We start from the raw sequence: 27,613 nt of genomic DNA on the forward strand, positions 1-27,613 counted from the left end.
GCAGCTCTAACCTGGGTTAGACAGACAACACCCTGTCGCTTGTTACCTGTCCCATTAGATCGCGAGCTCCCGGAGGGCAGGGCCTGTGTTCCATCCATCTTTGGTGCCCGGAATCCTGGCTATCATTGGGCATATAAGAGATGTTCAGAAAACTTCTGTTGAGACCTCTCAACCCCATCCATTCCCCTGGTTCCTTGAAACTCTAGTTTGGCCCCGTTCTCTTGAATCCACCAGTGTGCACAGTTCTTTAGCCATAGCCCTCTCCCCTGCCCTCCCTGTCCCTTCCCTGCCTCTGCATGGCCTCTCTGCCCCCTGTGTTATCATACACATGGATTATGGAGCCAGGCAGCTGGCTGTTCCCATAGCCTGGAGGCTATGGATCCATCCACTTTTTGCACCCCTTCGGCACCAGGCAGTTTTCTCTTCCTAAAGTGCGCGTGCCCAGGAAATCTCATGCCCTGGCAGAGAAAACAGGTGGCAGAGTTGGGACGCCCTTTGTGGTGTGCCCCTGCTGACGGCCCACAAGTCACTCTACTGCAAGGGCCCAGGGTCTTCCTTCTTTCTGCCATCTCCAGCCCCCGTGGAGTCTGGAGAGATCTGTGTTGCCGGCTGCATGCGGGCTGGTGTTGGGGGGCAGACGGTAGGTAGGCCCATGTCCTCTAGAAAGGAAACACATCCACACTGTGGACCACCCTCCTCAAGGTCACCCTCCCACCCCCTGTGAAGACCCCCAGACTGTAAAGGCCACGCCCACTGGCAAGGCCGAGGACACAGATCTCTCTGATTCGGTGCCCCTACGGTCTGAGGTACCACCTGCTCTCTGATAGCCCCCGCAAGGAGGCAGGGCTGGGCGGGGCCCGGATGGGACAGGTGTGCCCTTCACTCCATCCCAGTTTTCCTTCGATCCCTGAAGTTAGATGGTGTGGTCATTGGCTTGAGTCCCAATCATGGTTTGTCTCTGACTCTTTGTGGAACTGTAGGCCAGTCCAATCACCTTTCTGGGCCTCAGTTTCCCCTTCTGTAAAATGAAAGCGGGACCGGCACTGGCTATTCTGTAAGGGTTCCTGGATGAATCTCAGTCGGCCTGCAGAGTTTCATTCCAAAAGGACAAACTGAATTACCCTCCCGGGTAGGAAGTGGCGGTGATGACTAGCAGGGAAGCTTCATTCAGGCCCCGGAGAGGTGGGGAAACCAGGTGGGAGTTTTGTCCCAAAACGTTAGTGACAAGTCCCACCGGAGGGAGAGCCCTAGGGCTACTGTTGCCAAGAACGCAAAAGGCAAATGTAGCCAACAGGATCACTCTTTGCACATTAGCTCCTGGGATGCCAGGGGCTGGGATCCAGGATCAGCCTCGGTAGGAAAGCTACCTTTCCAGAAAAGCACTGTCAGCAAGTCACCCGTGGTGGTCTGGCCCCAATCCTGGGGTGCTCCAGTCCAGAGGGTCTCTTTGCCTAGTCGGGGTTAACCGGGCCAGCCCCAGAGGGCTGGCAGGGGCCAGGCCTAAGGAACGAAACCGGAAGAAGCCCTTGGACCCTGGTTCCCAGAGTGGGAGAAAGGGGTGGGCACTCGGGCAGAGGGAGCCCTGGGGATTGGCAGCGGCTGTGGGCAGGGCGGGAGGCACGGGGGAGGAGTCAACTTGTACACGTGAAAAACTCTGGCGGGGGCCGGGTTTTTCCCTTCCTCCTCCTCCTCCTCCCCCTCCCTCCTTTTCCCCACCTTCCTCCAACCCTCCCTTCCCCTCCCCTTCTCCCTCCTCCTCCTCCTCCTCCAGCTCAGGTTGCGGCTCCTCTGGGGAGCCGCTCACCTTTCCGGAGCAGGGGAAGCAGCCCCGCGCCCGGGCAGGGACCCCAGCAGGGCGCAGGGCACGGCGCCCAGCCCCGCGGCACCCCGGCCGTCGCGGGCGGGACCCGGCGCGCCGCGGCCCCCAGGACACGCGCGGTGAGTCCCGCGGGCGACGCGCCGTGTCCGGAGAGCTGGGCGGGCGGCGCGCCGGGGGAGGAAGGGGGCGGTCGGAGGAGGGGGCACCGCGGCGCCGGGTAAACCGAGCAAAGGTAAGCGGAGCGGCTCTTAAAGGCGCCGGTCTGCTTTTGCCCTGGGGCGAGAGGTTGGAGGGAAATGCCGGAGCGCCGCGGGGAGATCGGAGATCACGAGGCGTAGGGGCCAGTGTGCCGGGGGTGGGTGATGCCCCGTGCGGCCCCCTCCCAAGTTCCAGGTGCGCTATTTTGCAGCCGCAGCTTTCCCCCACCCCCCCACCCAGGGAGTCTCCGCCGGGACTCACTTTGGCCCCCGGGCTCCGGTCAGAACCCTAGGAAGCAAAGTTTTCCACCCAGGCTCCGACCAGGCGCTTTCTAGTCGCCCTTCCTTCTGGAAAGGGCAAGGGTCAGGAGTCTCCGGGTGACGGGAGAACCCGCGAATGTGGGGCCAGATCGCGCCTTGAAGGGCTTTCTGGGCTCCGGTGAACTTTCCAGAGTGGCAGGCTGGAGGGTGGGAGACCAGAGCCCTGGGGTGAAGGTGGAAGGACGCGCGGAGCCCTGCAGGTTCCGGCGCTGGGGAGAGGGGGATGGATTGGGGCCTCTGGGGATTGCTGCCTCTTCTCTGCCCACCAGGGAGACCATGGGGGCAGCGGCCCCCACCCCGCAGCAGTCGTGGGCGAAGGGTTAATAATACAGCGAGCCGTGGGGAAGGGCGGGCGGCCTGTTGCGCTATGTGGCTGGAGGATTCTGCTGTATGGGGGGGGGGGCGGGTGGTTGGAGGGAGAGGATCGGGGATCTGAAATCGGGAATGGGCTGGAAGCCTCTCCTCTCTCCCTGTTGGTGGCAGGGGTTCCCTGGAGCTGTCTGCAGGCCCTGTGGGCCTCCGGCTGTTGAGACAGTGACTGATTTTCTGTGCTGTGGGGTCAGCACGCCCCTAGGCACCAGTGGCCTCTTTAAGGCTCTCCAAACCCTTTCCTGACAGGGAGGCGGTGGGGAGGAGGGGGGGGAGGGGGGGGCCGCAAAGTTAGGGTGGTGTGAGGAGTGGGGGGAGGTCAGCTCCCCCCGAATCTCCTCCCTCCCCCCAGCCTCACCCTCAGCAGTTCCCCAGCTGCGGCCTGGGCGCTGTGACTCACTACCAACACCAGCTTGCCCCTCCTGGTCAGTACCCTGTGAGATACAGCATGTTCGGTGGCGTTTTCCACTGGGCATGGGCACACAGCACATTCCAGGACGCTGGCCTGAGGGAGCAGAGGCCTCCAGGATGCTGGGAGGACGGGCTGACAGGCACTGCCGGCCCTGGGAGAGCCCCTACCTTTAGTGTGGCCTTGGGAGGGGGCTGGGAAAATTGCTGAGGGTGGAGGGGAGGCAAGGATGGGCCCAGGCAACAGTGGCTTCTGGGTTTGGGTCTGCATCTTGAAGGCGGTCTGGAGAGAGGGTCACCTTGCCACAGCAAAGCTCCTGTCTCGGATTACTCTGCCCCAGCCACCTCCTGTTTGGACTGATGAACCTGTGAGGCAGACCTCCCCCCACCCCTGCAACCTCACTGCCCATTGGGGTTCTGGGACTCTCCCCGCTGTCTGCCCATGCCCTTCCAGGAGCCTGGAGCCTTTGTTCTTCCCATATTCATGGGGCTTCCCGGAACCAGAGTAGACTTCAGTAGTTACATCCGATTTCTGAACGCCTTGATGGCTACCATTTATAGAATATCTACTGGGTGCCAAGCAGTGTCTTACCCGGCTTTATAAAGTAGGCATTACTAGCCCCATTTTACAGGCAAGGAAACAGAGACTCTGAGGGGCCAACTTTCCCAGAGTCCCACATAAGTGGGATCCAGCCTTCTTTCATCCGACCCCGAGCTCCCTGCTCGCAGTCCCTGCCCCATCAAGGGAGATCCCAGCCCACTCTGGGGGTTCTCTGGTTTGACATCAGTCCTCAGGAGAAGGAAGGATGGGTGTGGTGCTCCGAGTAAATGAGGCCCCCCTGCTTGTCCTGTGCCAGGCAGAGCCAGGCTTCTCCATGGGTCGCAGGAGAGAAGGCACCAGATCTGAGGAACAAGTGGGTTCTTGGTCTGAGATCTCCTGGGATCCAGCCACCTGCCCTGGAAGCCACCCCCCAGGGCCCAGGGGACGTGGAGCTGCCTTTACTGCTGTACTTGTTTTCTCTGTAGACCCAGACTCTGTCGTCGGCCGGCCGGGCAAACACGCCCCATGCTGTAGGGTGGAGCCTGGCTTGTCTTCTCAGCTGCTACCCCAGCCATGCGTCTTCTTTCGGGGGTCACCCTGTCTGGGATTTTTGTCCGGCATGTCCGTCTATCCCTCCCGATTCCTTTCCTCCCTGAGTCTGAGACCTACACGGGAGGGCAAACCCAGGGTCTTGTTGGACTCCGGCTCCAGAACTTCTATACAAGCTGTGTGACTCCCCTCTCCCCAGCAAACTCCTGAGCTTCTCTCAGCCTCAGTGTCCTCATCTGTGAAATGGGGCTCATCGTAAGGAGGATTGTCACATGAGTTAAATAAAACAACTCCTAGTGCCTGGCACGCAGCAGATGTTAAATGACCGCTAGCTGTACCGTGGACGGTTATTTGGGAAGGAAATTTTCTGGTTATCACACCATGCCTGGCTCTGGGGTAGAGACTGAGGCAGGCTTTCCTAATTCCAGCAGGCTGGGCCCTGCACATCGTTTCTGCTCTTGCAGGTTGGGAAAGAAGGGTTGGATGGAAACCTGCCAGGAGGGGACCAGGAGTCTGTGTGGTAGGGACTCCGCCCTCTAGTTTCCAGCATGAGTGAGGGGGGCACCGGAAGCTGGAAAACCAACAGCCTCCTGCTCTGACAGGCCTCTGGCGGGGCCTCCATTTCCTGGGGTAAGGAGACCCTTGCTCACTACTTAATTAATGACGGTCCCCGTTTGGCTCTGTTGTCCATGAGGGAGTGGCTGGCCTGGGTCCAAACTCACCTGATCAGCTTTACCTCGTTGTGAACAAGTCACATTTCTCTTCTCTAGCCCTGTGTCCTGCCCTAACCCCTTCTCTCCCCCACCCTGGACCCTTTGCCTTTGCCCTCCTGGCGTGAGCTGCTGAGTGGGCACTCTGCCATTTCCAGGGGGTGGGAACACACCACGGCTAGTCTTGTCTCGTCCTGGTCCCCACAGCGGCGTGCACACCCACAGAACCCAGCGCTGAGGCTGGGCTTCTGGCAGTTGGGGCAGGGGGCTGGGGTCCCGGGGGTCGCCCCAGAGCTGGGGGCCGGGCCCGGCAGGAGCTGGCCAGTGGTGCGGCAGCAGATGAAGGAAGAAGGAAAGCTGTAGGCGCATCTCAGCCAGAACTCCTGTCTGAAGGAGAGCCCATCTGCTTCTGAAATCTTCCCAGTTTTGTCTGCAGAGGGGGAGGGGTGGGCAGGCAAGGAAGAGGTTTAGCTTCCAACCAAAAAGGGTCCTGAAGCTCCCTGCAGGCATGAGTGTCCCCGCTGAGACAGGGCACGCTGGTGGCAGAAACACTGGCCAGAATTTTGAAGGGACAGTGGTGAGAGCCTCTTTCTTGGAACCGCGGATGGCAGTCTCACCCTGTGCTGCTACCACACCTACCGACGTTCAGGTCTTCCCTGGAATCAGGGGGGGTCGGGGGGGGGGGGGCCGGGGGACAGACAAGAGGACTCCGTAATGGCTGATGCCTTCACTCATTCTTTACAAGTGCCCGTCTAATGTCCTGCATGGGTGGGGGCACTTTACAGACTTTGAGGTTCGTTCAAATCCTGCCCCTGCTGTTCAGTGAGCGATTGGTCTAGGTGAAGGGACTTGTTCACCCAAGGTTCAGTTTCCTCATTTAGAAAACGGGGAGAGTCGCAGTATTACTTTGTGTGGTTACGAGGATGTCTGTGAGGTCGTGGCCACAGCCCTCCTAGCTTTTTGCCTCACCTCGTGTCGTTATCGAGGAGCGGTGGCCAGCGGAGTCACTGGGACACGCGTAGCAGTTCTCGGTAGCCTGGCCTCTGCATGGCCCCTGAAGAAACCAGGGCTTAGGCCTCAAATCCAGAAGGGCAATATTCCTAAGCCATTTCCTCCCTCCCTCATTCCAGGCACCTTCTGCATTTTTATTGTTATCGTGGTAAGTTCCAGCAGAACTCCAGAATGGTTTCTGTCCTTACATCTTGCCTCCCTAAAGAAACCCACCCTTTCTTGCCTCTGGGGGTCCCTTCAGGAACCGGGGCTACTTGTCTCCCCTGGCCCCAGCCATCCAGCAGAGGAGACCCTTGCTGGGTGACCGAGTTGGGTCCTTCCCCGTGTCCGTGGCAGGGTTCGGTGCCTGGAAGCAGGTAGGAGGTAGGTCCTGTGCCAGAGGGTATCCCTCAAAACGTCAGCAATGCTGGGTCTCCAGACCACCTCTGGGATGAGGCCAGACGAGGGGTCCCAGAGCCCCTCCCTGTTCCTGGCACAGAGCCCAGCGGGCAGTACCCTCCACTGTGGCTGGGCTGGGCGCCGTGTTCTGGGCTGAGGCCATACCTGACATGGCTTCTTCCCTAGGCAAGCGGGTCCTTGGGTGGCCTGATGATTGTCTAGGTGATATTGCCCTGTGCGGAGAGAGCTATCTCTGGGCAGGTCCTTGCAGTCCCTGAGGGAACAAAAAGGGCATTGCACTTACAGTCACAGGCCCTCAGTTCTGGTCTCAGCTCGGCCTCTTCAGCCTGAGTGGTCTTGGGCAGCCCATTCCCCTTTCCGAGAGTCTTGCCTTCGCCTGAAAAATGAGGGCACAGATCAAGGGATTTCTAAAGCTCCATGCAAGACTGCTGGTTTGTGGTTCCAGCTTTTGCCGGTCGTGCTGATCAGGTGAGCTGTACTCTGAGACTCCAGGAGGGACGCTCTCTCTGCCGTTCTTTTAAACTCTGGAGCACGGACAGGGGCTTCCCCAGTGGAGGCCTGCGGACCTGGTCCCTGCCGCGGCTCAGATGAACCAGGAAACCCTGGAAGGCCTCCCCACAGTCAGATAATGAGGGGAAAAAAAAAAACTCTCAAAGCAGGGGGTGCTGGATTCAAGTGTCACACAGGCACTGGACGCTCGGGGACAAGGGACTTGGCTCTCGGCCGGGTCCAGCCTGTTGCAGTATGGCACGTGAGCTAAGAATGGTTTCTACGGTTTTAAATGGTTGGGGAAGAGTCAGAAGAAGAAAATAATAACATGGAGACTTACATAAAATTCAAGTTTTACTGTCCACGAGTCAAAGTTTACTGGAATGCAGCCACACTCACTTGGTTACATCTGGTCTCTGGGTATCTAAAAAAAAATTTTTTTTTAAATGTGCATTTATTTTTGAGAGAGACAGATCGCAAGCCAGGGGAGGGACAGAGAGAGAGGGAGACACAGAATCTGAAGCAGGCTCCAGGCTCTGAGTTGTCAGCACAGAGCCCGATGCGGGGCTCGGACCCACAAACCGTGAGATCATGACCTGAGCTGAAGTCGGACACTTAACCCGCTGAGCCACCCAGGCGCCCCATCTCTGGATACTTTTCTACAAGGGCGGGGGGAGGGTTGTGTGACTGCCGCAGAGACCATATGACCCCCAAAGCTTAAAATATTGACTCTCTGGCCTTTTACAGAAAAAGTTGGCCAATCCCTGTTCCAGATAATTATAGCCCTCCCAAGGCTTGCACTAAACAGTTTCGGAATCTCAATCTAAAAATACTTTCTTTTTATTTAAAAAGAAGTGTTACTTCTTTTAACATAAGCAATGAATGGCCATTGTGGAAGTATTGGAAGATGCGAATAAGCAAAAAGAAGATGCGACAGTCACCCCCATTCTGCCACCCTGAGCTCACTACCGTTAGCATTTTAACCTGCATCTTTCTGGACTGTATCTAGTGTTCATATTTACAAGTCGACACGTGTAAGTGTATACGTATGACACGTGCCTATCTAGCACACACACAGCTTTCCCAGTTGTACACATCTGCCCTTTCCACTTAAAAACACATCTCAAACTATTTGCTACATCCGGGCCCAGTGAGGTTTATTCTAGTATTTCAGACCCTGGTGGGGGGACATCCAGACAGCGGTGGCCCGGCAGGTGGTCAGATCTACAGGTAGCACTGAGGCTCCGGGGCTTGCTGGGGCCAGAGCTGTGGGTCTGGGAGTCATCGGCACGTGGCTGGTGGTTTCCACCACGGGAGAGCATGAGGTCACCAGGAAAGTGTGTGGAGGGGAAGAACAGAGGGCCGGAGAGGGAACTCTGGGGAGCCCGGGCACTGAGGGACAGGTAGAGGAAGTGAATCTGACAGACGCAAGGGACAGAGAGAAGCAGGAGGAGAGCTGGGAGGCTGAGGGAGGGGAAGACGGGGCGTGGAGCCTGGGACTATGCCTGGCCCAGAGCAGGTACTTGTGGAAGGAGTGAGTGACGAGGAGAAACCAGTGGGGGAGCCTGAGCTCCAGGCAGCAGGGGCCACTGATGGGGGCATTTAGAGGATAAGCTGAACAACTGTGAGATGTTCAGAGGGCGCCTTGGAAGCGGGGAGGGGTGGGAGGAGGTCTGGGCAGAGGGGGCCGCCTGGGCCCAGCCTGGTGGGAGGGAAGCCCTGCTGAATGTGAGGAGGTCAGCTTGCCTTAAAGGTTGGGAAATATTGGCCGGGGGTCCTGTTGGAATGTGGGCCAGACTGGGGAGGGGGGGGCGGGGTGCGACTGGGAGTGGAATATAAATAGGAACAGAGTCAAGAGATGCTGGGAAAGCCTCCCCTCCTGCCCTCCCTGCTCCTGAGACTGAGAGGTCCCCAGGGATGCCAGCGCTTGATGTTAACAAAGATCCTGTGACAGACCACCATGAAAGCTGGGCTTCTTCCATGGATGAGGGACAGGGTGGGTGAACTTGATAGGCCTTATTTCTCCTCCTTTTTATCGTGTGGAAGCTGGTGGGCACCGGCCTCTAAACTTCAGCAAATGCAGAGGACACAGGTGTGAGCTGTTTCCTTTGGGACTGAACAAAAGGTTCCAGACCTTGGGATTTTGAAAACACTAGACTGGGGCCGCCTGGCCCAGCCGGTGGAGCATGCAACTCTCGATCTCAGGGTTGTGTGTTCAAGCCCCATGTTGAGTATAGAGATTGCTTAAAAATTAAATCTAAAAAACAAAACAAAAACAACAAAAAAATGAAAATGCTGGGCTAGGTGGCTGAGGGACCTTCCTTAAGGGTCTTTATTTTATTTTATTTACATTTATTTATTTTTGAGAGATGGAGCATGAGCAGGGGAGGGGCAGAGAGAGAGGGAGACACAGAATCGGAAGCAGGCTCCAGGCTCCGAGCTGTCAGCACAGAGCCCGACGCAGGGCTCGAACTCACAAACCGTGAGATCATGACCTGAGCCGAAGTTGGATGCTCAACCGACTGAGCCACCCAGGCACCCCATCCTTGAGGGTCTTTAATGGAGCCTGCTGAAAGGAGCGGGCTTCTCCCCTGGGAGGGGAGGTGGGCCCGGTTTGGAAGCAGGACAGTGTGGGGACAGGTCTTGCCTACACTGCCCCTTGCTGTAGCCTCTGGTCTGGGATGTTCTGCCAGGACTAGAACTGGCGGAAGGGCACCTTGTCCCATCGTATCATTTGCAAATTCAGAGCCTCCCTAAAGATTGCAGACTAGACTTAGCTGGGTCTCAAAAAGGGTCAAAAAGAAAATACGAGAAGATGATACATGAGCCTCCATTCCTTGAACCGTAAGAATCCAAAGAGAACAACAGAGTGTGAATATCAGCAGGGTTGGTGTGGGGCCCACACAGAGGGGCTAGAGAAGTGGGCAGTCAGGGGGTCAGGAGGGGTCAAGGTCAAGGTCTGATCCCGGATAATGCACCTGACCTGTGAAGCACTGGGAGTCTGCCCCTGAGGGATGGGAACCCATGAGGAGGGTCCAGGCCCTGTCATCCCCCCTTCCCCACAAGCCCTGTAGGCCCCAATCGATGGTGTTTGGTTGGAACCCCCCCTTAGGACTTTCTCCATCACCAGTCTAGCCATCATGGTGGGTCATCAGCCCAAGTAGAGACCTCTGCAGACCTCACTGAGGGAGTTGTCGTGGGGCAGGCAGCTTCCCCCCATGCCTCAGTGGCCCCCTGGCCCCCACCACTGCCATCAGTGGAGGGCTAGAGAAGGAAGGTTCGGTTACAGCTGAGGCCTCGAGGCCAGTGAGCAACGGACAGTCTCCTGGCTGTTCCTGGCTGTTCTCTTGTCTCTGAACAGCCCTTAGAACTCAGAACTCACACCTTCCAGGTACTCCCTCACTGATCGTTTGAGGGCTCGCTCAGTGCCAGGCCCTGGGGATGTAATGATGAGTCAGACCCAGTCCTTGCCCTAACAACTCACAGGCAAACTGGAGAAGCAGACAGGTGAACAGGAACAGTACAGGGAGCCAAGTGCCCTGCTTGGGGACGGCTGGCATGCCGCAGGCTGGGGCCAGTGGGCTTTCCAGTTGGAGGAGAAGGGAGGACCGTCGCAGAGGGCCTCGTGGAAGAGTCTGCACCTCTGTCAGGCCTTGAAGATGTGAGCGTTTCCCTGGCTTTCCCTAGTCCCTGGCCCACCAGTCCTGCCCGTGTTCCAGTTCTCACTGAGAGTCAGGGGAACCAAGGAGGAGCGACGTCCCGGGGGACTAGGGCTGGTTGACTGGGCCGAAGGGCTCGCTCTGGTGTGCCCGGAAGGAGGGCAGGGCCAGGCTCACCCCCATTGCGCTCGAGGCCTACCTGCTTAGAGTAGAGCTGGCCTGATGAGAAGAACCACTTAGAATCAGGGCCTTGGCTGGGCTGGATGTAGGAAGAGAATCACATATGCCTCACACAGAGAGAGCACCCTGGAGGTTCAAGGGGACCTTGGGGGGTGGAGGGAGGACAATGGGCCTCGTCCCCATTATAGCTGCAGAGGGAAGAGCTTGAAACAGGCCATTGGGGTGCAGTGGCCCGATGGTCTCATTCACTCCATGAACACGGACTGAGCACCTTGTAGGTTCCTTACACTGTGTAAGATGCTGGGAAAACAGCTCAGAGAGCCCCTGCTCTTGTCCCGAAGGACACCACAGTCTAAGGACAGATGTTCACAGGCTGGAATGGGAGCGACAAGGAGGAAGCATCCCATTTTACCTAAAGGAAGGAGGTGCGGTCACATGTGACTTTCCAGGGAAAGCAACACTGGAGTTTAGAAGCAGTCTTACCAAGGGAACAATGAAGAAGGGCATCCAGGCCAAAGGAATGACCTGTGCAAGGCTGCGGGGCACGAGTGTGGCTTACTCTGGGAATGCCGAGCACACTCCGTAACACCGGACCCTCCAGGGAGGGGTGAGAGCCGAGACTCCAGAAGGAGACAGGTCAAAACACAAGAAGCCTAGTCGGCTGGGCCCTGGAGTTTGGACTTTTGTCTGAGGGCGATGTTATTTTGAAGGATTTTAAATAGAGTGACATTGTCAGAAAGTAGCCAAGAAAGAAAGTTAAGTCTGGCAGCTTCTTGGCAGTTGGATCAGGGATTAGGTATTCTCTCCACTTAGCGGACAAGGAAACTGAGACATGGGGGGGGTCTTCCCAGGTCAGGGTGCTGGTAGGTGGGAGAGCTGGGGTTTCTTCCATACTCGGAGCGGCAGAGAATTTCGGAGAGCAGGCCTGGACAGCATGTGGCCCTCACTCTAGGACGCTTCCATCAGGTGGGACCCTGCAGGGGTAAATGGTGCATCTGTCCAGAGAGCAGAGGCCCCCCTGAGCCCCAGACACTTCACCTCCTGACCATGCTTCCTGTGGGTCAGCCCGGCTGGCTCCCGGAAGGCCTTCCCCGCCTGCTTCCTGCATTCCAAACAGAGGCTGCAGGCAGCATCTGTTCACTGGCAGGGCGGCTGTGGGCCTGTCTGTCCTCCTCGAGGCTGGCCACCCACCCAGAATGCGCCAGGCTCCCAGCCTCCCATCCAGGCCGGAGCTGGGGCAGGGGTGAGGTCCGTGATGGGGGCTCCGGGGCTTCTGCTGTGGCAACAGCTCCAGGCAGCCGTGGGGTGACGGGCGGGCCTGAGGTTTGTCACAAGCTGGAGAAACCGAAGCCCCACGCTGTGCAGGGCAGGGGCAGCCAGAGGAGGGTGGAACAGGCAGTATCTGCAGGGCTCCCTGAGGCACGCTTCTCACTGGGAGGAAGGCGAGTCTCTGAAGTCCCAGCTCATGACGGCTGCAAGCTCGCTCGGCCCGTGGCCTCTTGTTCTTTTGAAACCCGCCCAAAGCGGCAGAGTGACCGGGATTGGGGGCAGGGAGCGAGCAGCAGAGGGTGCCCTGAGGATCCTGGCCAGTGGTCAGCCTTTGAGACTGAGGCTCAGACCCTCTGGCCTCCAGAAAGTGGGCAGTTGGGAGTTCTGTCCTTGGAGCCCTGCCCCTGGGACCACGGAGACAGGGATCTAAAAAAGAAAAGGAAACGGGACAAAACCAGAAGAGGGGCTGGGAGAAGCATCTGACTTGTTCCTGGAACCCAGTAGGTGCTCACCACGTGCCTGTCTGCTGTATGTCACCGGCACCGGGCAGAGAGAGCAGAGCACCCTTGTGGGAGAGGCACTTGAAAAGTCCTCACTGTGGCCCTGGGAGATTATGTGCGTTCTCGGACTGTGTCCATCACAGGGCTGCCCGGTGGCCCTGGGGGTTCGGGGAAGCCTTGGAAGACCCCAGGCCTGAACCGTGTGCAGGGGGTACAGGTGCTGGAGCCGAGCTAGGGTTGTGGGGAGTGGGGAGAGCAAAGCCGGGGAGCAAGGGGGCTGGATCGAAGGACCTTGGGTGCAGGCTGCAGATTGGGGCTTTATTTAGGGAGAAGGCAAAGGGCTTCTTGGAAGGGTTCGCTGAGAGGAATCTCAAAGCCTGGCTCCCTGGAGGTTAAGGGATGGAGCTGACCCCTGCCTTCCACGTTAGTCTCACTTCCGTGAGGTGGACGTTCCTACCCAGCTTCCCTGGATGCTCTGCCAACCTCCTCTGCCTCCATAGCTTCCCGGTAAGGGCCCGGCAGGTGGTAGGCGGGAGGGGCTGGGAGAGGCTGTCCTGGGGTCAGGGGCAGCAGGCTGTGTCCGGACTACCTGTGCAAAGGGCCTGTGGACCGGCCTGGCCTGCTGTGGGGAGCTTTCTCCCCTCTGAGGACCGGGGTCCTCTGCCCTGCATGGCTTTGGAGAGTTGTTATCAGTCTGAGCAGGGGTTGGGGGGGGGGGGACCCTGCCTGCCTGGCCTGTCCCTCTTTGTCAGGGGATTCAGGCCTGCAGATAGCTGACGGGCTCCTGCCTCCTGCCCCTCTTCCATCCGGGGTCTCAGAGCCCTTCACAGGCTGGAAAGAGGTGTGCGAGGGACGTGTCTGATGAGCTTGATCTGGGGCCTCTCTTCCGGCACATCCTTGCATCTTAGCAGGGGCTTGAGAGAAGACTAGAGAAGAGCTGACGTCTCCTAGTGTCTTCCTTATGCGGGCTGCACCGTGTCCGGGTGGTCCGTGCCTGCACACAGGTGCCCACTGGACATCAACACTTGCCCCAAGCCCAGTTCCTGGGCTTCCCTCCAGAACCTCCATCCCAGCTTTGCTCACCTGCACCGATGGCCACCCCATCCTTCCACGTGCTCCAGCCAGAGCCCTTCAGGGTCCCGCTTGACTCCCTGCTGTCACCCCCTATACAAATCCGTCCGTAAATCCCTTTGGCTCCACCTGCAAGATATATCCAGAAGCCAACCACGTCTACTGCTCCCACGCTGGTCTCAGCCACCACCATCTGTCACCTGGATCTCTACAGGAGCCTCCTGACTAGGCTCCCCGCTTCCTTCCTTGCCCATACAGTCTGTTCTCAACACAGCAGCCAGAGGTACCCTGTTAAAATCTAAGTGGGATCAGGTCAGTCATCTGCCAAAACTTTTCTATTCCCTGTGGGGACCAACACCATCTGCTCCGTGCTCCTCCATGGCCTCCTCTGCAACCACACTGCTGTTCTTAGAGCACACTAACACTTCTGCCTCAGGACCTTTGCACCTCCTGTTCCGCACTGATCTGCTTCCCCCCAGGTTCGGCATGACTAACTCCCTCGCCTACACCTTCTTGGAATTCTTCCTAAGGTGTCAGTTGCCCACGGAGACCTTCCTGACCACCCTGTTTCAGGTTGCGACACCCCACCCCCACACCCCATCCTTCTCTGCTACTTTGTTTTCCTCCATTGCACTTGTCGCCATCTAACATCCTGTGCATTTATGTATTTGTTTGCTTGTCTGCTGCTCCCCACCATTAAAATATAAGTACTATGAGGGCAGGAACTATGTCTGTTTCTTTCATAAATGGATTCTCAGGGTCTACAACAGGGCATGGCATGTAGTTCAATAGATACTTGTCAAATGAAGGACCAGAACCAAAGCTAAAAGAGATCATAGAACGTCACTGCCACCATCCAGCCCTGCTAATGTAACACCAGGATTTGAATTTGGTTTTTAATTCGGGGCGGGGGTGGGAGAGACCCGGAACAGGAAACAGCACTCACAGCCTCGTCCATAGGGAGGGGTGGGGCGGGGAGAGCTCCCCTTAGGAGAAGCAAGGAGCCGTGTGGTCACGGAGTCTGTGCGCTCGGCAATGACCAGGAAGTTGCCGCATGATTTTGAGCAAGTCAGCTCTCATCTTGGAGCCTCAGCGTCCTCCCTGCCCGGGCCAGCAAGGGGGTGCAGTGGTGGATCTGTAAGTGCTGCGGCTAACGTTCCAGAAGTTCAGCCCTTCATCACTGGGTGCATGGTGGCCTCAGGGCAAGTGTCGGTTTCCTCCTGTGCTGCCCGCTTCTCTGGCCCCAGCAGGAAGCTCCGGGCTGGCCGGTGTATGTCCGGGAGAAAGTGACAGCAGGTAGACTGAGAGCTTTAGGCTTCCCTGGCAGGGGGTGCAGGAGGGAAGGCCTAGTTGGGCATCTGCTTGTGGAGGGCCTACCCCACAGTTCCTGAGGGGGGCCCTTCTGCTTCGACATGCCCCCCCCCCCCAGACAGCCCAGCCAGGCCAGCATCCCCCACGCCCATCCCCCTCCTCCCCTGGCACCAGTTGCACGAAGGCAGCCCCAGATGGCTCCCTGGCCCAGGGACAAAGGCCACACTGTGCCCGGCCTTGGGCCGGCCGCAGGCTGGGTCACACTGAGCCCTTCTGTCCCCAGATGGGGGTGAGGGGCAGACAGCACCAAGGTGACAGGCCTTTTTCCTGTCTCCCTTCCCCCTTGACCCCCAAATCTGAAGAGCCGATTCTCTCAAGGGAAAAGCGACAGAGGCATCTTATGTCTTGAGCTGGGGAACAACTAACCATTCACCACTCCGTCTGCCCTGTCACACCCAAGACCCTGTCCGGCTCAATGCCCTGATTGTCCCCAGCAGAGAGAGACGTCCACTCTCTGCTGTGGCCACCACCCCTGCCGCCTGCTCCACTGTCACCATCAGAAAGTCCATCCTTACATCTGCCCTCTATCCCTCCTGCTGCAGTGACAATCACTTCCTCTGGGTCCCGAGTGGGTGGAGAACAGCCGGTCCCCATCCCTCCGCATCGCGTGGCCCTGCATTCCTGCTTGAGAAGCCGTCCTCTGCTTCACCCTCCTTCCAGCTCCCACCCCACCCTCCACCCCACCCTAGACCCAAGCCGGTGGCTCCTGGCTCCTAACTGAAGTGAGGGGAGAGCAGGAGCAGGTGCGAGTCTTGCAGAAATTGGGGGCCTCCCTCCCCGAAGGCCTTTAATGAGCCCCCCTTCCCTACAGACAAGAGCAAGGGCATAAGATTTATGGCAGCTGCTGGTGGATTCCTGAACACAAACCCAACATGCCATCCCATAAATCCCAGACTGCAGGACGGCTTTATGGGGAGCCCTGTTTTTAGGAGGGGGCATGACTAGTCCCTCTTGGCAGAGCTCAGACCTCAAGGAGCCAAGTGACTGCCCCCCCCCCCCCACCACCACCACCACTGCCGCGAGGCCCTAGGATAACGATGACCAAGCCTGGGGCATCAGTCTGCAGGGCAGACATTCCCCTCCCTTCTGTGCAGTGGTGGTTGGCAGGGAAGGGTGGGGGGTCTGCTGCTTTACTCGGCATGCCTTCCTTCTGCCCTCCTGCACCTCCCCAGCTCTGAAGATTCCCCATCAGCACAGAAGCTGGAAACCGGGGTGAACTACCATCCCTTACCTGGACATCGGATGCTTTTCACCGTGGCTCCGTGTCCAGAGCACTGGGGATGCTTCTTTAAAAAAAAAAAAAAAAAGTTTGTTTTCCCAGTCCCCATTCTCCGTTCCAGACTCTGAGGGTGAGACCCAGGAATCTGAGTTTTTAAAAATACTCCCTTGGTGCTGCTAATGTTCAGCCCGTTTGGTAAACAATGGACCTGTACGGTGGGGACATCTCCGCTCTCCTGTCCTGCTTGGGAATGGGAGGCCACAGGTAGGACGCGTCTAGATCTTCTTGTCCCCGGAACCCATATGCCGCCGCTATCATGAAACTTCTATCGCGGGACACCCCCTCGCCCTCAGCTGGCTGCCACTACAGCGTGAAGCGGGGTGGCTGCCCTCTGGGAGCTTCCCGTCTGTGAGTCCTACAGAAGGCACCAGGGGCGCCCGGGGGGCTCAGTCGGTTGAGCATGCGACTTCGGTTCAGGTCATGATCTCACGCTTCGTGGGTTCGAGCCCCACGTTGGGCTCTGTGCTGACAGCTCGGAGCCTGGAGCCTGCTTCGGATCCTGTGTCTCCCTCTCTCTCTGCCCTTTGCCCTCTTGTGCTGTCTCTCTCTGTCTCAAAAATAAATAAACAAAAAACCAAAACCTTTCCTGATAGACACCCATCAGTGAGTGGTCATTGGACTCCACTGAGGGACTCACAAATAGTAACTCTGCTTGTTTTTAAATTTATAGATGGGGACTTACAATGATTATGGTGTGCCCAGTTCTGCCACTTTGTGCAGGTGTCTTAAGGACATCATACTGACATAAAACTGTTAATGCCATGAAAAAGCGGTCTTTTTATGTTGTATTTCATATGTGTGTTACTTAAATCTTTATTAAGGTTGATAAATCTTGTGCTGCTCAACTGAAAATTTTTCTGACTTGCCTTAAAACTAAGATAAATTCTTTGTTCGGATCCTTAAAATTTTGCACTATAGTTTTGTGTTAATGTGTTGATAACCTAGAAAGTGTAAGAATCTAGATTAAAATATGGGGTTTAGCTCTGCCTCAATGGACTAAATTCCTTTGTGCATTTATTCTATGATGACAGATTTTAATAGAACATATGTAATTAGAAAATACATTGGTCCGTCCTTAATGTTATTCTTTGTAAACTAATCAGAATGAGCTTTTGACATTGATTTTTAAAAATTAGTCTTGCCGGGGCGCCTGGGTGGCTCAGTCGGTTGAGCGTCCAACTTCAGCTCAGGTCATGATCTCGCAGTTCGTGGGTTTGAGCCCCGCGTCGGGCTCTGTGCTGACAGCTCGGAGCCTGGAGCCCACTTCAGATCCTGTGTCTCCCTGTCTCCCTGCCCCTCCCCTGCTCACGCTCTGTCTCTGTCTCTCTCTCAAAAAAAGTAAATAAACATCAAAAAAAAAAATTTTTTTTTAAAAGCAGAAGGCAGGTCTGAGATGGCAAAGAGCCATGGAGGAGAGCCTGAGGTTGGCTGGCAGGAATGAGCTTAGGGATGGAGAACCGGGAAAGTCCAAGCCTGCTGGGCTTTGCCAAGGAAGCTGGTAGAAGAGCTTCTGAAACCTTCTCATCAAAGGTGTCACCAGCCCGAGTTCCTTGAGAACACAGGCCGCACTTTACTTGCCATCGTGACCCCCGTGCCTTAGCACAATGCCTGGACACAGTAGGTGCTCAGTCCTCATTTGCTCAGTCCTCACTGAACTAAGTGAGCCTCCACGACCCGCTGACAGAGATGGGCTCGGTAGGCAGTGCAGACCTGAGACCTCTACGCTGAGACCTGCCGGCCTGAGGAAAGAGGGCCTGGCCACCCCCAGTCTCTGGGCTCAGGGTTGCTGCAGGGCCACGACTCAGGTGCATTTGGGGGCAGCCAGGAGCCAGCAGGCCCACGGAAGGGACCGTTTGCAGGCTGGCTGAGGACAGAGGATGATCATTAAGCAAAGCAAACATGTTACTGACCCATAATCCCTTAAACCGGGAGGATTCTGGAGGGGTCTGGTTGCCTCGGCAACGGGGTACTGGCTAGTGACGGGGCGGAGAGCATCCCCTGGGGATGGGCTGTGCCTGGTGCTTGGGTAAAAGCTGGGAGAGGGTGCAGGGTGCCCCCCTCCCATCACAGGACTGGCCCTGGGTGTCTTCTTGTCAGGCATCAGTGGGGCCCTTGTGAGGCCTCTCAGTCCCCCTGCAGCTGAGGGAGGTGTGGGCAGAGCGGGATGAGGGCAGCCACACCGAGAGCTTATGAAATCATGGAGGAGAGCAGGGAGGGGGTGATTTGGGGAAGCGAGGTGGCCCAGCCCCGCTCTGGTTTTCAGGGCAGGATAGAGAAGAAAGTGTCTGTAGGAAGAAGCAGTCTTACTGGGTGGCTGGGGGTGTCCCCTCACTCAGAGGGCAGGAGGGCTGGGGAGCCACAAGGAGGGAACCCTTTCTGGTTGGGACAGGGGCCTTGGGGGTGAGCCTAGCAGCCCACCCTCTTCCCCCATTGTGTTCTCTGCAGTGGACACCCTGCTGCCCTCGGGGCTCTGGCGAGGGACGGGCCCAGCCTCCTGTCCCTGGGGCCCTCTTTTTCCGGCAAACTTCTGTGGTTCCCCTGAGACCTTCAGCTGCTCCTGACCTCCCTCCAGCTGGAGAGATGGGGCCGGGCCCGCTCAGATGCATATGTCCCCTCCCTTGTCCCTTCCTTCTCTTCTCCTGTCTCCCAGGGACCTAGGACAAGCCAGAGAGGGACCTCCAGGTGTCAGTAGCACGATGAAATGGGAGTTGGGGCCAGATTCTGTCACAAAGCTGTAGGCAGAGCTGATGTTCAGCTTGTGGGCGTCAATCAGTAAGGCTTACTGGCTGTTCGCATACTCAGGCTCTCACATACAAGTTGGTAAAGAGCTATTTGGCCTGAGCGTCACCGAGTTCTGGTCCCCCTGTTGCCACTCGAGGCCTCTTTTGAGAACCCTCTAGACCTCCAGCAGCTAAAAGGTTACCATCTGGCCCCGGTGAGGCCCCCAGGGTCCTGCTGGCACATCCTGCGGCTATTATGAGCAGTACTTTGCTATACTGATTGATTCATGGTGTGACCGTCTCCCCCCGGGGGCAGGGGATCCTGGGGAAAGGAGATTTGCAGGGAGGAAGAGGGCTGCTAGGTCCTCCCCTCTGGGGGCTCGAACTTTGGTTAAGAAGATGCAGCCCCAGCTTCTGGATGCAGGGCCCCAGAGCTCAAGGGGCAGACGGAGACCAAGACCCAGAATTCACATCTGGTGTCAGCACGGACCCGGTGCCGTGTCCTCACCTGCCCTTCTCCCCTCTCCCGTCTTAGGCCCTGCTGCCTGGTCCCTGCTGACCATGAACAAGATGAAGAACTTTAAGCGTCGTCTTTCCTTATCCGTGCCCCGAACAGAGACCATCGAGGAGTCCTTGACCGAGTTCACAGAGCAGTTCAACCAGCTCCACAACCAGCGCAATGAGGGTGAGGTGTCTGCCCCCCCACCCCCGCCCCATCCTTGATGCTCCCCCACAGCCCCTCCTGGCCCGTCCTGACCACGCCCTCACTGCTGGGGAAGGACAGAGGTGGGGCAGCAGACTCCCCTCCCCACCCCTCCCCTCCCTCCGGGGCAGAGGGCCAGGGTGGGCAACTCATGCCTCTGCTCTCAGACCTGCAGCTCAGTCCTCTCGGCAGAGACCCCCAGCCGGCGTCCAGCACCTTCTCCCCGACAGACAGCGGGGAGGACCCTGGGCAGCTGTCCCCGGGCATGCAGTACCGGCGGCAGAATCAGCGCCGCTTCTCCATGGAGGTAGGGGCCCAGGGCTCTGCCCTGTGCAGGTGACAGACGCGTCTACAACGTATGCCCAAGGAGGGTGGTTGCGTGGGAGCCAGACTTCATGGGTTCAAATCCCAGCTCCGCCACTATTCAGCTCTGCGACCTTGAGCAAGTTTCTCAAGCACTGCATACCAGTCTCCTTGTGTCAAAATGGCCATCGTGGAGATTAGGCAAGTTAATATATACCAAGTGCGTAGAACAGTCCAGGTACACGGCAAGGGCTGGACAATTTGACTATTGTTCTTGTGACCCGTATGCATGTGCCCAAGTAAATGAAAAACAGGCTTATGGAATCACGGCGTCTGGAGGAACCTCATTCCGTAGATGGTTATACTGCAGCCCAGAGAGGGGAAGGGACCTCCTAAGGTCACACAGCAACCCCTGTGTGTTCACATATGTCTCTGAGCACATCTTTGAAGCAGCTGTGAGCCTGGGGCCACAGTCCATGGTGTGGCCCTGCTGGGATTGCGGTACAGGAAAGCCGGGCCCTGGGGGAAAGGCGAGGGTCCCACAGCACGAGGTACCCTGGAGCAAATGCTAGTGTCCCTGTCTCTTCCCGGCCACGTAGGACATCAGTAAGAGGCTCTCTCTACCCATGGACATCCGCCTGCCCCAGGAATTCCTGCAGAAGCTACAGCTGGAGAGTCCAGACCTGCCCAAACCGCTCAGCCGCATGTCCCGCCGAGCATCCCTGGTGAGTCCTAAAAGGGTCAGAGGTCACCAGGGTGGACCATCCTCTCCCCAACTTGGATACATCAGTCCTCGTTTTGAGGGTCCCAGCTGAGGCCTGCAGTAGTCTGTGGGCCTCCAGCGCCACCTGCTGGCCTCAGGAGACTCGCAAACCTTGTACTTGGTCAACATCCCTTCCCTAGAGGAGTCCCACCGGGCCTGGGGCTGAGCCCCCAGCCCTCTCTGGGCCCCAGGATCTCCACTCGGGTGAGATCCATAGACCAGCTGGCACGTGCTTTCCAGTCGCGGACACTTATCAGATTTCCTTGGGAGCATCTTGCAAAAAACATGGACTCTGGTCCCTGTTCCAGATACCTACAGAATCAGACTCTGGGTGGTGGGGTCCAGGAATCTTGTTGTTAAGGGTCGGGTACCACTGAGCTAGAGAAGGTATGCTGATGAGAGAGGCTGCCGGGGAGGTGGGTTCTGAACTGGGTCCTGAAAGGCACAGTTCCTGCCCAGGGGGAGCGGGTCATCCGAGCAAGGCGGAGACAGACAGGGAGAAGTTGTGCGGCAGTCCCATGTGCCCCAGCCCTGGCTCCACACCCTCCACTGCCAGGGGAGGAGGGAACCCTTACTTCCAAGACTCCTTCCTTTATCACAGGGATAGAGGGGAGAGGCCAAGAGGCAGGATTTGTGGCTGCCCTCATCCCCGCTAGCCTCTGTTTTTCCCTCTCACCAATGGGGGTCTCATTCCCTTCCCTCCCAGAGGCTGGTTGGGGGGGTGTCATGTATGTGGGGCTACTGGGGCCTTGAAGCTCACAGGACCCTGTGTCTCTCCCTCTCAGTCAGATATCGGCTTTGGGAAACTGGAAACATACGTGAAACTGGACAAACTGGGGGAGGTAAGAGACCGGGCAGGACGCTTCAGAGCAGGGTCAGCATCTTCCTTGCCCTCCCTGCCTTCTCACTGCCCCCGCCCCACAGAGGCGTACCATTTTGGCCCGCCAGTCTGGCCCAGCCTTTTGCAGGCGTTGAGGGGGGCCCAGGTCCTGGAGGACATTGAGGACACAGTGGCCCGTGGGCTCTGGGCATAATCCAGCCTTTTTTTTTTTTTTGCCTGAAAGTACTTCTCTGGATTCAAATCCCTGCTCTAGCATTTGCTAGCTCTGTCGCCATGGCCAGTCGTATGACCTCTCTCTGCCTTAGTTTCTTCCTCTGGAAATGGAGACGCACTTGCACTGCCGCCTAGGGTTGTGAGGCCAGAACAGGTTACTATGATAAGCTCGTGTGCACACTTAGTGCCTGGCACACAGTAAGCACTGGGTGCCGTCCGCAGTTTCTGTTACCACGCTTGGTGTCAGAGCCTTGGGGTGGGCGGAGGTCTACAGACGTGGCCCTCTCCCTCCCGGAACCCAAAGAGGAGACCGACCTGTAAACGTCGACACAAGGAAGGGCAAAACTGGTGTTAGAATAGAAGGGCACCTAGCCTACTGGGGGCCTCGGGGGAGGACAGTGCATCCTGAACAGGGAGGAGGGAGGGAGAAAGTCATAGAGAGGTGGCCCTCGGAGGAAACAGAGAATATCAGTGAAAGGAGAAGAGGGACGCAGGGCCCAGCCCAAGCGGAGGCACGAGGGGGAGGGTGCTGGACAGAGGACTGTGGGCCCTGAGTGTGGCTGGTGCGGCTGGGGTTCTTGTCCCCAGGGTACCTATGCCACAGTCTTCAAGGGGCGCAGCAAACTGACAGAGAACCTCGTGGCCCTGAAGGAGATCCGGCTGGAGCATGAGGAGGGGGCGCCTTGCACCGCCATCCGAGAGGGTACAATGTCCTAGGGTCCTGCGCTCCTGGGGGCTCCTGGGAGGAGGGCTTCATTGACCTGATCCCCAGTGGGAGCTTGGGGACAGAGGGTCATTGCTGGGGCGGGGCGGGGGGGGGGGCTCCCGAGGCTGATCGCGGGAAGAGACGGAATGAGGGGTTTGTGGGGCCCCAGGGACCCAGGTGGGCCTGTCACCCCACAGTGTCTCTTCTGAAGAATCTAAAGCATGCCAATATTGTGACTCTGCATGACCTCATCCACACGGAGCGGTCTCTCACCCTGGTGTTTGAGTACCTGGTGAGTCGGGCTGGGGCTAGCGGCTTCTCCTTTCAGTGGTAGGGGTGGGGACAGCGGGAGGGGGCAGCCCAGGCCTTGTTCTAGAACCAGGTTCTCAGATGCTCCCATGCGGGAGTGGGCCAGGGGGGCTTAAAGGGCAGCTCGGAGCTTGGGCTCTGCCCAGGGAGGGGCTTCCGGCCGGGGGTCAGGACAAGTCAGGGCTGAGCCAGGCTCTGTGTTCCAGGACAGTGACCTGAAGCAGTATCTGGACCACTGTGGAAACCTCATGAGCATGCACAATGTCAAGGTGAGGGCCTCAAGGAGGGCCACCTCCCCTCTGACACCCCATCTTGGCACCCACCTGTTTTCAAGCCCAGCGTGGGAACCCACGCTCACCAATAGGGGCCCAGCTGCTGAGGTTGCTCAGACCTTCAAGTGTATGAGGGTTGGGGCGCCTGGGTGGCTCAGTCGGTTGAGCGTCCGACTTCAGCTCAGGTCATGATCTCACGGCCCATGGGTTCGAGCCCCGCGTCGGGCTCTGTGCTGACAGCTCGGAGCCTGGAGCCTGCTTCCGATTCTGTGTCTCCCTCTCTCTGTCCCTCTCCCCGTCACGTTCTGTCTCTTTCTCTGAAAAAATAAATAAATAAACGTTAAAAAAATTTTTTCAAATGTATGAGGGTGTGCAAGGTCACAGCCATTCGGGGTCAGCACCCTTCTCTACCCCACCAGTGCAGACACACACCCTCTACCACCATCTAGCTGTTGACATAGAATCCCCTCGCCAGCTCTGAGCACCACTTCCCCATCCGTCAAATGAGTGTATGGATAAAGGGAGGCTTCTGGAGAAGCGTAAAAGGATGAGTGACCTCTTCTGGTCGTTGTTAAAGAATCAAGGGCACACCTCCCCACCCAGGCCCTTCCTGGCCCTTCGTGTCCCACCCCCCCACCCCCCGCAGCTCCCAGGCCAGAGAACTCTCTGGCCTCCAGCACACCTGATGCCCTCCTCTGTGGATGCGATCCCCTGGGACGGACGGAGCCCAGGATGGGGAGCAGCGTGGGTAGAACACGAGGTAGCTCTTCTCCAGACACCTCGCTGCCCCTCCGTCCCTGCCCCATCCCCATCCGAGCCGTGGGGCAGAGACGCAGGGTCTCCCACGTGGGACACGCTGTCTCCTTTACTCGCCGTCCTCTTCCCCTCCTCCCGCAGATTTTCATGTTCCAGCTGCTCCGGGGCCTTGCCTACTGCCACCGCCGCAAGATCCTGCACCGGGACCTGAAACCACAGAACCTGCTCATTAGCGAGAGGGGGGAGCTGAAGCTGGCTGACTTTGGTGAGGGCCACGGCCCGGCAGGGCGAGGGGGGATCCGCCACGGTGTCCTCGGGAGGCGGGGGCTGTGGGGGAGGGAGATTCAGTGACACGTCTGTCCCCAGGCCTGGCGCGGGCCAAGTCGGTGCCCACGAAGACCTACTCCAATGAGGTGGTGACCCTGTGGTACAGGCCCCCCGATGTGCTGTTGGGGTCCACAGAGTACTCCACCCCCATCGATATGTGGTGAGTGAGCGCCGTGGGGCCAAGGTGAGGGGGGATTCACACCCCCACATTCCCTTTCGCGGCCTCAAGTCCCTCTGCAAAGAACTGCCTAACCTTTGACTAGAAGCCATGTGACATCCTGCTGAAGCAGCTGGATACGAAAAACTAAGTCTGGACTACCCCGGGGTTCCCCTGGCTCTAAACAGACCCTCCAAGGCTATGCTTCTGAAACATGCCCCCAGGGACCCCTAGGAGGTGACCAGAGGGTACGGGAGGCCTTCCAGAGTAAACGTGAGGAATCTCCCCCAAGCATCGGTTCTACTGAAAATTTCGGAAAGGATGCATTGTTTTTGTGTGAAAATTAACACGCGTATGATTTGGGGTCGGATGAAAAGTCAGCCCAGTTTTAAAGCTAAAACACAGGTTTCCGATGAATGGCCACTGTGCTCTGTGCCAGGGGTTCCCCAGGAGAGTGGATTTATGGACTTTCCTCTTCCGGTGGGGGCACACGTGGACAAAGCTTGAGACAGCACTGCTTAAGGATGCCACATGGGTGCAGCCGCAAACTCCACAGCGTGAGGGGAGAGCCGAGAGAAGCCCCAGAGAGAGGCCACGGTGGCGGATTGGGCTGTGCCAGCCTCCAGTGTCCCGGGCCGCCCACCCCAGAGCCATGACCATTCGAGCCACCGTGGCAGGCAGGGCATCCTTGGTGCCCTGGTGGAGCAGCCCTAGGACGGGCAGGTGCGAGGAGGCCCAGCCTGACGCCGCCCCTGCCCATTGCTCCCCGCAGGGGCGTGGGCTGCATCCACTACGAGATGGCCACGGGGAGGCCCCTCTTCCCCGGCTCCACGGTCAAGGAGGAACTACACCTCATCTTCCGACTCCTCGGTCAGTCTCCGGCCGCTCCCTCCCTCTCGCCACCAGGGGGCGCCAGGACTCTGTCCAGCCCAGGCGCCTAAAGGGACTGGGAAGAGGGGCTCCCCCTCGCTCTGAACCGGGCGGCCACCCCTGTGGCCTCGGCCATTCTCTGCCCCCGCCTCCTTCGTTGCACCTTTCCAAGCCGCCCTTGGCCCTGGCCCCTCACCATGCCCTTCCCACCCCCTCTCGTCTCCCCAGGGACCCCTACGGAAGAGACGTGGCCCGGTGTGCTGGCCCTGTCGGAGTTCAGAGCCTACAACTTCCCCCGATACCTCCCCCAGCCGCTCATCAGTCACGCTCCCAGGTAGCCGTGCCTCCCCACACCTCCTGGCCTGCTCGTGGTCCCGGCTGTCCCTTCTGGAGGTGGCCACACACACACACACACACACACCCCACCCAGATCAGGCTTGTGCCCGCTCCGTTCTCGTGCAGGTTGGACACCGAAGGCATCCACCTCCTGACCAGCCTCCTCCTGGTGAGTGTGCGCCTGGCCGGGCCCAGGCAGCCAAATAGCGCCGAACCCCCGTGCCCCACCTGGGCCCTCCGCCAGAGCTCAGGCGTCTCCCCCATCTTCCACCCTGTCGCCCCAACCCAGGCCCAAGAGGGACTTGGGAGTGGGCGTGCTCTGAACTCGAACCTCAGTTCAGACCCACCTACTAGCAGTGTAGCCGTGGGCAAGTTCTAGAACTTTTCTGGGCTTCCTTTTCCTCAACTGCAAAGAGGAATTAATAATTCGTAGTTTTGAAGATGGTCACGAGGACAAATTGAGATCATGGAACACAGTATGGGACCTGTCGTGAAGTAAATACGCAGCGAAGGGTAGTTGGTGATATCCCGCGTTAATGTTTCTATTATTGATGTTGTGGTCATGGTTGCTTTAGCGTCTGTGTTTCCATCCCAAGAGGAGGTCACTCTCTGGAAGTCCCGTTTCTGTCTTTCTCTTGGTAGTTGGAGACCCTAAGAGTGGAGACCTAGGACTGGCTTGGAGTTGGAGGCTGGCGGCTGACCCCGGGGGCTCCTGGGTTAGACTGCGGCCCCTCGCATCCTGGCCACCTAATTTAGTGCAGTAGTTGCCCTGCCCAGAGGGGTGCCCAGAGTCCCCAGCCAGGGCCCAATAGCCTACCCTCTGCCTTTCAGTATGAATCCAAGAGTCGCATGTCAGCAGAGGCTGCCCTGAGCCACCCCTACTTCCGGTCTCTGGGGGAGCGTGTGCACCAGCTCGAAGATAGTGAGTGTCTGGGGGAGGCTGGGGGAGGGGGACCAGGGTCGCCCCGGAACCAAAGAAGGGGCAGCAGGTGGGGGCGGAAGAGCTGGAGCAAAGAAGCCACAGGTCCCAATCTAGCCGAGCAGCCTTGGGCCCGGGGCTTCTCTTCCTTGGGTTCTCGTCCGACCCTAAAGGGAGAAACTGTGGGATCTGAGACACCGCCTGAAAGGCCCAGTCCTGAATGAAGGGGTTCCCCAGCCAGGAGGTGTGGGGGGCCACGGGCTCCAGGAGCAGGTCGCCCCTACCCAGCTCTCTCCCTGCCTTTTCCCTCCCTCGTCACAGCTGCCTCCATCTTCTCCCTGAAGGAGATTCAGCTCCAGAAGGACCCGGGCTACCGGGGCCTGGCCTTTCAGCAGCCAGGTAGGGGCTCCCCCACCACTCCCCTTATTGGAGTAGACCAGGCAGGCTGCTCCTCCCTCCGGAAGAACAGAGATGGGACCCACCAGCCCCTCCTGCAGCGGGGAAATCAGCATGGCCTCCGCAACATGGGCCTTCCTTTGGGGAGCCCGTGGGGAGCGGGGAAGGGGCTGGCTTCCCTATCTCCTGCCCAGGCTTCCTCCTCCAGGGTGTCCCTTGTCAACTCCCACCCCAGACACAGCACTGACAAAGCCCTGATGAAGGTGCATGCTCTCTCTGGTGCGTTCACACTCTGAATACTCTCACCTCCATACCATGTCTCTAGGACAGCTGAGGGGGTGACAGGTGCGTTATTCCAGTCCATCCTAAAACACCCCTTATAGCTGGTGCTTGTGTGTGTGTATATATATTTTCTTAAGTAATCTCCACACCCAGCGTGGGGCTCAAACTCACAACCCCAAGATCAAGCATCACAGGCTCTCCCAACTGAGCCAGCCAGGTGCCCTGAAGTAGGTACTATTAATGCTGAATAATCCCATAATCACTGAATCTGAGGCATAGGGGAGGTTAAGTCACAGTTTCATGCGGCTAGTAAGTAACAGAGATGGGATTTGAACCCAGGACCTGCTGGCTTCTGAGACCATACTTTTGCTGGCTCTGTCAGAGTGGCACCGGAGCACGGCCGTCCCTCCCGATCTCGGGCCCCCTTCTGCCCAGGCCCCTCTCTGCAGCCCCACCTCTCCCCTCTGTTGTCCAGGACGAGGGAAGAGCCGGAGGCAGAGCATCTTCTGAGCCGTGACCCCCCTGCTGCGGCCCGAGAGACGAGAGGTCACAGTGAGCACAACCACAGGCAGGACGGGGCCTGCGTGGCCCCAGCAGG

General features: G+C 58.1%; 1 protein-coding gene across 2 annotated transcripts; it reads left to right on the plus strand.

Moving 5' to 3' along the window:
• Positions 1-1,886: 1,886 nt before the first annotated feature.
• Positions 1,887-27,613, plus strand: CDK18 (cyclin dependent kinase 18). 2 transcript variants are annotated; one of them, XM_042925894.1, is made up of 16 exons: positions 1,887-1,938; positions 19,398-19,547; positions 19,733-19,872; positions 20,468-20,593; positions 21,417-21,473; positions 22,274-22,388; positions 22,589-22,683; positions 22,907-22,969; positions 23,870-23,993; positions 24,095-24,215; positions 24,985-25,082; positions 25,311-25,416; positions 25,545-25,587; positions 26,250-26,340; positions 26,659-26,736; positions 27,491-27,613. In XM_042925894.1, the coding sequence occupies exons 2-16, from the start codon at positions 19,424-19,426 to the stop codon at positions 27,523-27,525; spliced, it is 1,416 nt and encodes a 471-aa protein (XP_042781828.1). In that variant the 5' UTR covers positions 1,887-1,938; positions 19,398-19,423; the 3' UTR covers positions 27,526-27,613. The 2 variants fall into 2 exon arrangements, with proteins under 2 accessions (XP_042781828.1, XP_042781827.1); XM_042925893.1 differs by lacking the exon at positions 1,887-1,938 and having other exon boundaries at positions 19,227-19,547.

The sequence above is a fragment of the Panthera leo genome, chromosome F3, assembly GCF_018350215.1.
Source record: "Panthera leo isolate Ple1 chromosome F3, P.leo_Ple1_pat1.1, whole genome shotgun sequence".
Classification (NCBI taxonomy): domain Eukaryota; kingdom Metazoa; phylum Chordata; class Mammalia; order Carnivora; family Felidae; genus Panthera; species Panthera leo.